The sequence below is a fragment of the Haliaeetus leucocephalus genome, unplaced genomic scaffold, assembly GCF_000737465.1.
Source record: "Haliaeetus leucocephalus isolate CR32 unplaced genomic scaffold, Haliaeetus_leucocephalus-4.0 Scaffold1000, whole genome shotgun sequence".
Classification (NCBI taxonomy): Eukaryota; Metazoa; Chordata; class Aves; order Accipitriformes; family Accipitridae; genus Haliaeetus; species Haliaeetus leucocephalus.
Genome location: NW_010973436.1, coordinates 515,620 through 525,965, shown reverse-complemented (window position 1 = coordinate 525,965; position 10,346 = coordinate 515,620). Strand labels below are relative to the sequence as shown.

Genomic DNA, 10,346 nt, shown 5'->3' with positions numbered 1-10,346 from the left:
AGTATGGGAGAAAACTAACTCAAATAGCCTTTGATTTTAAAGGTGATGCGTCTTTTCTTAAGGGTAATACAAGGTTAGTTTCTGTTGCCTCTTGTGACACCAGCTTTAGAGCCTTGAAAAAAATGTAGCTAACTAATCTTCCAGCAAAGCTCAGGACTTTCTAGTCTTGTATTCTGGGGGAAAACATGCACTATTAGTTCTTCAAATATCAACACCTTAAGGACAAGAACTCATCTAACTGTAGCATGATTATTTTATTCAGCTATCTTTCTTAGAAAGAAATTCTATCTCCTGGAATACTGACTACTTGCATATAGTTAATGAACATACATAGTGTCTGGACACTACCACATGTCTTGATTAAAGAAGTTTATTCCAATTATTTTAACATGATTTACACCACTACTGAAGAGGCAGTAAAATGGCAAAGACTTGCACTTCGCTTTTGTGGTATTTAATATTCTTCACCTTCATCTTCTCCATCCATTGAGTCTGTGCCCACTTCTTCATAATCTTTCTCAAGTGCGGCCAAATCTTCCCGAGCCTCTGAGAACTCCCCCTCCTCCATCCCTTCTCCAACATACCAGTGAACAAAGGCACGTTTGGCATACATCAGATCAAACTTGTGGTCTAGACGAGCCCATGCCTCAGCAATGGCTGTAGTGTTGCTCAGCATGCACACTGCCCGCTGGACTTTGGCTAGGTCACCACCAGGAACCACTGTTGGTGGCTGGTAATTGATGCCAACCTACATAAAAAGCAGAAGAGACCATGAGCTTCTTTGTAGAATCTGACAGTGACTATAATCAAAAAAGTCAGACAGTAGTTGAATAAAATGTTTCACTCCCAAGAAAACAGCTCTGTATAAGAACTTAAGTCTCCATTTCTCAAAATACAGATCAGGTACCTACATGACATCTCAATAAGAAAGTATACTTCATAAGCCCATGACAGTGAAAGAAGTCTGAAAAAAGTCATGCTATAACTGAGACTTGCCTTAAAACCAGTAGGGCACCAGTCCACAAACTGGATTGTGCGCTTGGTTTTGATAGCAGCGATAGCAGCATTGACATCCTTGGGGACAACATCCCCACGATACAGCATACAACAGGCCATGTACTTGCCATGGCGAGGGTCACACTTCACCATCTGATTGGATGGCTCAAAGCAGGCATTGGTTATCTCAGACACAGAGAGTTGCTCATGATAGGCTTTCTCTGCTGAAATGATTGGGGAATATGTTACCAATGGGAAGTGGATACGAGGGTAAGGCACCAAGTTAGTTTGAAATTCAGTAAGATCCACATTTAAGGCACCATCGAATCTGAGGGAAGCAGTAATGGAAGAGACTATCTGACCAATGAGGCGATTGAGATTGGTGTAGGTTGGGCGTTCGATGTCCAGATTCCTACGGCAAATGTCATAGATGGCCTCATTGTCAACCATAAAGGCACAGTCGGAATGCTCCAGAGTGGTGTGGGTAGTCAGGATGGAGTTGTACGGCTCAACAACAGCTGTTGAGACCTGTGGTGCAGGGTAGATGGCAAATTCCAATTTTGATTTTTTCCCATAGTCAACTGACAGGCGCTCCATTAGCAGAGAAGTAAAACCTGAGCCAGTGCCTCCCCCAAAACTGTGGAAAATCAGGAAACCCTGCAAGCCAGTGCATTGATCAGACTGAAAGAGAAAATACATGGGTTAAATCAATTGTGTAGACATTAAGAATCCCAAAACAAGCTCAAGACACAACTCTGAATTCTGACACATACCAACTGTTCAAGCTTCAGTAAAGTAATACTGAATTTGATTCATCCACTGATAATCAAGGAGCTGCCCCATAAAAAACACTTTTCTTGGCTATTTTAAGGCCCCCACATATTGGAGGGTGACCTCTCCACTTCAAATTACTACCTCAAAACTTCCCCTACCTCTAATTCTCAGGCCAAGGACATTAACAATGACCAAGAAAAGCAATAACATTCAAAGAACTACAGACTGTTTATCCCTTACGCTGATTTGACATTCTCTACCTGCACAAAAACTGAGCAATCCCCTGTCCCAGAACTATGAGTATAATCCTGTAAGAGTTGCAAGCATGTAACTCAGTTGGGGGAAGCAAGCTGTCAAAATGTATTACACTGCCATTCTGGTTTAATCTTCTCAGATGAAGAAACTAGACTGCCTTGTCCTCAGAAAGAAGTGCCACATGATGTTTAACTTGATTCCCAGGAATGACAGGGACTTCCAACAGCTTGTAAAAAGAAATTACAACTATGTTTTTCAGGTCAAAGTACAGCCTGCTGTAAATTTATCTTAGCTTTAATTAAGAGACAGTGGCAACCAAGTGTGGAGAATACCTGTTTTGATCTGCAAAACATGTACTTTTCAGTAAGACTCATTCAGCATTCCATATTAAAGCACCAGAGGTATACCCTAGATTTTTTGTGCAATGAGGATACCTTACTTTTGTGACACAGATTCAGTGAAGTACATGCTTTGCAGCCCTTTTATAGACTTTGCAAACAAAGTCTAAACCACAGAAGCAAACACTCCTATTTAAACTTCCTTGCAAGAGCCCCAGCCAGAGACCAATCCTTTTCCAGCAGGAACTATGTAAATCAATTCTCAGTCCTGGCTTTCTGAAACTGAACATGAAACTAAGTTTTGGGCACCTAATCAGCATTTTAGTCCACTTGAAAGTCATATCTGACAGGAATAATCCAACCATTCTCAGCTGGATAAGAATAAAAACAGATGCAAACTAAGTCCACAGATTCTCCTACCATGGAATAAATTAAAACACAATCCATAGGGCTATGTATTTTTGATAACCTAATTTCCAAATCCTGTAAAACAGGATAAAGAAGGATGTTTAAGAGCCTTCAGTGAAGAAAAGTCTTACCAGTTTCCTGATACGCTCTAGAACTAGATCAATTATCTCTTTCCCAACTGTGTAGTGACCTCGAGCATAGTTATTTGCAGCATCTTCTTTACCAGATATCAGTTGTTCAGGATGAAAGAGTTGCTTGTATGTCCCATTCCTAACTTCATCTGGGGAGACAAGATGAGTATTATTTAAAAGTTAGTTTTCTATGTAGAACAGGTTTTTCAAGCTTCTGAGGGTGTCCAGAGTAAGGGACCTAAACGCTTAAAGATAAAAAGCAGCTGGATTTCGACCTATCAGTAGGTGACAATACTTAGTACAGTCTAAATGTTGACTACCCAAGAAAAATGAAGTTTAAGAAACTGTCCCATTTAACATATAAGTTTAAATTTTGGACCTGCCAGAGAAGTTTAAAACTGGACTGTAGCAGCAGAATCTTTCTTCCACAGTTTAAGACAACTTAAGGCCCACTTTGCAGATCAGCATCTGAAATACTGCTTTTCCCCCTTATTTTCCAAGCCCTCCAGGATGTTGCCTTTTTGCTTCTGCAGCTATGGGCAGTGCGAGCCTACAGTGCTTGCTTATCCCTTTCTTTCCCTTAATTGTACTTTCTGCCAAGGGTAGAGAAGAATGTTCAAAAGGAACAGGAGATGCTCCTGTAGAGATATTCAGTTATTCAAATACTGAGCTGTAAGCTCCACAGCACAAATGGCTGTTATAAAGAAACCATGCAAATGAACAACACACAGCATCCCCCACCAGTTACAGATTTGGAGAATGATTTAGTTATGATCTCCACTAGTTATCAGAAATATGCACTTACATCTGGCAGGCTAAAGTTCTGTCTTATCACAAAGGTACAAAAGACACTCAGCATAGCTTTATCTCTGGTTTAGCTCAAGTCATTCTTGAGTTGTATGCTAATGCAGTATTGCATCCTTTAATTAAAATCAGGTGGAAAGCAAAGAGCTTTATTAACTACAAATGAAGTTGCCTGTTTGCATATATTCTTTTTAATCTGAAATGAGACAGAATTCAAGATTTAAAAATAGTTAACTATTTGAACCAATTTAGACTGACTGCAGCTACCACTGCAGTTTGCAATCCAATAGTCTATAAAGTATTTCCAAGCTGCACCAAAATAAAAACAATTTGGAGAAGCATACCATTCAAAATACATGTATTTCTAAGACTTTCTGCATTACCACTCCAAGTTATAAAGGACAAATATGGGTAAAAGGGAAAAATATAGAACCTAAAGAAAAAGGTAGCTGGTAGGGGCAACATAAGTCAAGATGGTCCTGGGGAAAAGAGTTAAGAGGATCAGTCATTGGACTATGAAAGTGTGCTGGAATAAAGAATACAGAGTTTAGGGGACAGCTAAACTAAGCCTTCCCCAGACATGCTACCCTTCGTATTAAATCTATCTGGGGTAGATTTTTCAAAACACTTGTGTTGAATTCCCAGACATGTTACTGCTCTATTTCTTGGTGGAAAGTTTGATATTTGGTATTTTACCACCACATCCACAGAGCTGGTGTACATGTACAGCAGTCCTGCTGCTTTTACCAAGAGCAGCACTGATCTGGAAGCTCCAGAAATCCCTGGTGTACATGCATGGCAGCTACAGAGCTGCTGTATGCACAATAGATTTTTTTTTTTTCCACAAACACAGTGCAGAGGGACATGCTGCATGAATGGGAAGAATCATGCTAGTCCTGCCCAGGAAACTGGATCAATAATTTTCAAATAAGCAGGGCAGGAATAAAGAAAGACTAGCCCCCAGAAAGGCACATGATGTAACCTTTAACAAAAAGCCCTAACTTTTTTAGTATCACGAAGTATTTCATAAGACAGCCTTTTGCCCACTATCTCCCCATACTACACTTGCATCATTAACAAGTGCTGGAACACTACCTTTTACTATTTGTCCCAAGACTCATCAGCTACTCACCCCCAGATGCAAGAGCTTTCCCACCTGCTCTCCCTCACCTCATTTCTCAGCCTTTTCTGGTTGCTTAGAGCCACCACCTGGCCAGCAGCAGAGGAAGCAAGAGCAACAGCCATGGGGCTCAAGAAAACAAAGCCAGACCTGCAACAGCTCCTGGGAACACTAGCATATGGCCAAGGGTGCTTTGGCTCATTTCAAAGTTATCAGTCCAGCACTTCCACCCTTGACTAGCCAACAGCCTTCTGCTCTCCTGCAGAAGTTCATTCTACTGTATTTAGCCACAGAAAGTGGTTTCGGGTGTTACAATGAAAATAAGTTACAAAAGACCCCCTGGTTTGGGTATATAGGAGTAGCCTAAGCCTATTCACTCACCTCCCCTTCCCAACTCCGTGTATTGCAGAAAGATAAACACAGCAACTGCACAAGCACAGGCAACACAGACTTCCTCCTATGAAAGCCTCAAATCACTTCTTGAGGCAAGACAGCCACAAAACTGGCTCCAGAATTACTTCAGCCACACACATTGCTGAGAGCAAAAACAAGATTCATGACACAAGGAACAAGGGTCTTGTGAAACCGGGGAGGTCATATTGTGCTGGCAGTGTAGCTAGCGCCACAGAATGTGGGACCAGTCAGTGGCTGATGCATGGGATCACATCTGAACAGTAAGAGCCAGTGTTGCCAGAGCTTGGGATACAGCTGATTTTCAGGATAAGAGGGGATTGTTATTCAAAGATAAGGCAGCAGGAAGTTAAAGTGCATGTTTGGAAGTCCCTGAATTTAGGCTAGCAATTGAGACTCATTCGTGCAAGAGCTATTCAAGCTACAGCAAGTAGAAGATTGTTCTGGGACAGCACAGGAATCATTCCAATGTACAAAAAGAAATCTGCTTAATGATACATATCACTTCTTTTAAAAAGGTTCCTATGGACTGCTGTACACATTATGCCATACTGTGTCAAGAGGTTATAACTAGTTCCTTGCATAGCAAAAGCATGCAACATTCAGAAGACCCATTTAATTCCACAGACTGGCAGAAGATAATATTTAAATTCTTTAGAGCTCCAGAGTGCACATTTGCCAGCCTCAATGAACATAAAGCCAAATATTTTCCATCAGGAGCCACCAGGAAGATGGAGGCAAACTTTACATAGTAAAAATTTAAAACCCCAAAGCATTTTGCAGGACTAGAAGAATGGATCCCTTAGTCAATAAAATGTGTAAGTTAAATCAAATCCTACAGCATGTTCTACTGTCCCTTGCACAGGACACTGTATTTACCTATTACTGCTGGTTCAAGGTCCACAAACACAGCACGAGGGACATGTTTTCCTGCACCGGTCTCACTGAAGAACGTGTTAAAGGAATCATCACCTCCACCAACAGTTTTATCACTTGGCATGGTACCATTGGGCTGGATGCCATGCTCCAGGCAGTAGAGCTCCCAGCATGCATTGCCAATCTGCACACCAGCTTGACCAACATGGACTGAGATGCACTCACGCTGTGTGGAGAAAAAAAAATTGGATCACTCAGCAGAAACAGCAGTTTCCTTGTTTAGAAAACATTGAGCACACAGCTTGAACTCCCATACTGCAAAGCTATTAAAACATTGGCCTTATTGTCTTGGTGTTAGGGGCATTTGGCACAAAATACAACAGAACACAAAAGCCTCTTTCAGTCATCATCCACCTCCACCTAGAAAGACCCTTTTAGACATTGTCATTTTTACAAACTCCTTCCTTCTTGTTGTTCCTATCCTCAGACAGGAAGAGTCTGATCAACTCTTCAAATCCTTCAGCCAACTCCTCTCCATAACAAACACTGAATATTTAGAAAAACTGATGACTACACCTGTCACTGGCCTAAGTGTCCAGAAGAGCATCACCCCAGAACTCCAGCCCCAGGAGCCACATAAGCACAGCCACCAGAGGGAGCAAAACCTTCTGCAAGATCCAGGGCCATTTTGTTTAATATACATAAAATCAGAAAAAAATATTCTCCTGATCACTTTAGGGAACTTTGCCATTCTGTAAGAAAGTCTTTGCTTAACAAAACCCTTAGTATCACTTCATAAATATGGAACATTAGGCCTTGCCTTACATCGCACTGCTGTACACAAAGTACTAAACTCTTTAACACTAGACAAAACTACCTCATTTAAGCTATGTAAAAATAGTTCATGTCAGCAGAAGGATCTATTCATACCAATTTATGGATTCCCAAGTTGCCTTGATGTCCAGAGCATAAGTCCAGCTTCCTTAATATTTCAGCATAGGGTTTTGAATATTAAAAGCCAAACCACAATGGAACTATCTCCAAACTCCTGGTCCATCTGTGGCATTTTATATTTAACTTCTAGTTTTGACTGAGAGTTAAACACATTCTAGAAGAGCCTGCATATAGGACAGTTTTGAATAAGTCACATTTAACTACATTCAGACCCTATGATTGGATGATACAACTGATTTGACCCCTGAAATTCCAGCATAAGCAGGACCTGGAACTGCCCAGTCCACATCAACAGTCAATACAGTAAAGCAGGAGCACAGTCCTTTCAATTTCCTTGGGAACATCAAGAAATTAAAATCTATATTTGCAAAAAAAAACCCCCTATCATCTGTTCTCAACCACAGCACTGAACCACTGTTTTCCAGCTCCCCATCCATCTCAGCTGTGTATTCAGATATACAGCTTCCAGAAGAGTAATCCACATCCTCTGCAACCAGCCTTACACAAAGCTGCTGCCACACTACCCCTCTCCAAGGCCATGACTGCATTGCTCTCCAGGCCAAAGCACTGGGCTTGGCAAAGTACTGCAGTGGTAGAGGACAGCCAACCTACACACTGTAAAAAGGGTGACAGGAAAAGCAGCTTCAGCATGCAGCCCAACAAGGCTGCACTGTCACAGAGAAGCCAGGCCACAGCAATGAATTAAACCACATCATCCTCTCAGGAAGGCAGGGCAGCCTGCAACTCTTTCCTACAGTGAGAGGAGAAAGAATAGAGATATACCACCACTTCAGTCTGGATCCTCACCTGTATTGAGGTCCTACCATTGACTCAAGCTTTGTTAGTGAAGATCCTAGGCAGCTGGGGAAGGGCATTGAAAGGAAGCATGTAGGGACTAGCATGCCCAAGCAAGGTGGATGCATGGAAGACAGACTATGAGTTTTCCAGCATCAAATGAACGAGCACCACTACTTCAAACTACACAACACAACAACAATCATTCATGTTGCAAAGAGAAAAATTTAAGTCTCTGAAAGCACAACTTGGGCAACACAGCACATGTTAAAAGCATGGCATATTTATTTCGACAAAGTTCAGCACTTGGCACAGAGTAACTCCCTGCATCAGTACAAAGAAGCAAGTAACTGAGAAACAGCCCTGCTGAAAAGATCCTGGGGGTTACCACAGAAACCATCCTGAATGTTCAACATGGTATTCTCATCCTCAGTAAGGCAAACAATGTGCCAGGTTACAAAAGAAGACACATGGCCAGCACACCAAGAAGCCTTCTCTCTGCTCTGCAGGAGGGTTCAGGTCAGATGTTAGGAGGATGGTGGGAGATTCAGGTTGGGTGTTAGGAAAAGCTTCCCTAGCACTGGTGCAGCCCTGGAACAGGTCACCAGAGAGGTGGGAAGGGATCTCCATCCTTGGAAGTTTGCAAAACTTGGCAAGACAAAGTCAGTCACAAAAACCTGGCCTGGTGCTGCTGCTACCCCTGCTTTGAGAGGTCTCCTTCAATTGCTTTCCTGCTACTCTACCAAGTACTTCTAAGTAGTATGTGGCTGTTTAATGAAACACAAATCTTTGTTAGACACTAAGAGACTCTGCCTATTTTGCTCTGCATAGCCTTTTCAAGCAGAAGTCTTACAGTACCAAGAATACTAAAGAACAGAACAAAATCAGCCTTGAAAGTATAATCTCCAAATTGTAAAGACAGGCAAGAGACAACTGTCACACTCATTACAGTTCTGGGCCTTTACACATCACTGGTGGAAGTTTCATAGTTAAGGTTTAAATATACACTACAGACAGTACTGTTAAGTGCTGTATTCAAACTACAAGTCAGGACACAGAATCCTTAAGTACCTAACACTAAATGCTCTCCCCCACTTACACTATTTTTGAGCATAGAACCAGTTTCAGTGAAAAAACCCAGAGAATTTTCCCAGCCCAGCCTGAACCTCTTCAGCCTCTATTACCTCTGTCTCCTTTTCCTATATGATGTGCTCCAGCTTAAGATCACTGGCTTGTCTTCTGTAACTGCCCTTTCAGTAGCTGTAGTCTGCTACTAGGTAGCCCCTTGCTGTATTCTCTGCCAGGCTGAGAAGCCCAGATCACTCCAACTGTACTGGTGTAACATGCTTCAGGCCCCTTGTATTCTCCAGCACAGTATTTTGGGTACAGCTTCACCTGTGTGAAGTTGATGGAAAGCCAAGTTTCATGGTAATGGCTGTACCAGCTCAAAGTTCAACAACATACCATAATGAGGAACGTGGTTTCCTTAGGATGAAACTCAGGGGAAACTGCATCCTTTGCTGAAGTGAGGGACTGCATTCACACTCTTGATTTGGCCTAATTTAAATAAGGTGACCATGGAAGGATAAGAACAAGATAAGGACATCAATACATACCTACAATATTCTCCTAACCACTTTCAGTTCACCAAGTATTTCCTATGCATTCACAACCCTACAGAAACAGCCTACTACATTTTTTTAAAATCCATGTAACCTTCTGACATCCACAATCTCTTTTCAAAGAGACCTACAGGGCAAACACCCACATGGAGAAGGACCTCATGCTTATCCCAGAGACTCCAACTGACAGCTCCCACTTGTACTGCACAGCTCAACAGCTGATCTGTCCTCTTCAAGATGTCCCAGCCCTTTATCACACCCTTCAGGTATCCCTTCAAGGCTGACTCCTAACTTAGAAGGTCATGCAACCTCAGCTTTATTACCCAGCCAGTCTCACAAAGTCCTTCAGGAAATCTCCACCATCAGCCCCATTCCCTGACCTCTCCAAACCACCTCACACCACAGCCAGCACCTGACCCCGGCGGGGGCAAGGACCGGCTGCACCCCCGGCAACACCCAGTGCGATGGCCCCTCCACCGCTCCAGGTCCCACACCCCCCAAGAAGGTTTTCTCCCCCCCTTTTTATATTCAACAGGTACCCGCGAGAGCACCCCAGCAGCTCACCCCCATTCACCGCGGTGTGCGGGCTGGGCGCCCCACCACGTCCCACTCCGGGGGCTCAGGGAGACGCGGGCCCCGGGGGCTGACTGCGCCCAGGACGGAGAGGCCGCCCGAGGCCGGGCCGCGCCTGCTGCGGAGGGCCCGAGCCGGAGCCACCTCCGAGGGAGCCGCCACCTCGGAGCCAGCCGGGGGCTGAGGGTCCCGCCGCGGGCCGCCATGTTCTCGGAGGAGCCGCCACCATTTTGGGACGAGGCAGCGCGGCGGGACACGGGCACCGCGAAGGCCCGCCGGGGCGGCGCGG

The 10,346-nt window shown here is 43.5% G+C and overlaps 1 protein-coding gene across 1 annotated transcript; it reads right to left on the bottom strand.

Moving 5' to 3' along the window:
- Window positions 1–350: 350 nt before the first annotated feature.
- LOC104842292 (tubulin alpha-8 chain) lies at window positions 351–10,136 on the bottom strand. The gene is made up of 5 exons (XM_010584537.1): window positions 10,059–10,136; window positions 6,117–6,339; window positions 2,903–3,051; window positions 997–1,677; window positions 351–748 (listed from the first exon to the last, which is right to left on the bottom strand). Exons 2-5 carry the CDS (start codon window positions 6,235–6,237, stop codon window positions 455–457), a joined length of 1,245 nt encoding a protein of 414 aa, XP_010582839.1. The 5' UTR covers window positions 6,238–6,339; window positions 10,059–10,136; the 3' UTR covers window positions 351–454.
- Between the last annotated feature and the right edge of the window lie 210 nt (window positions 10,137–10,346).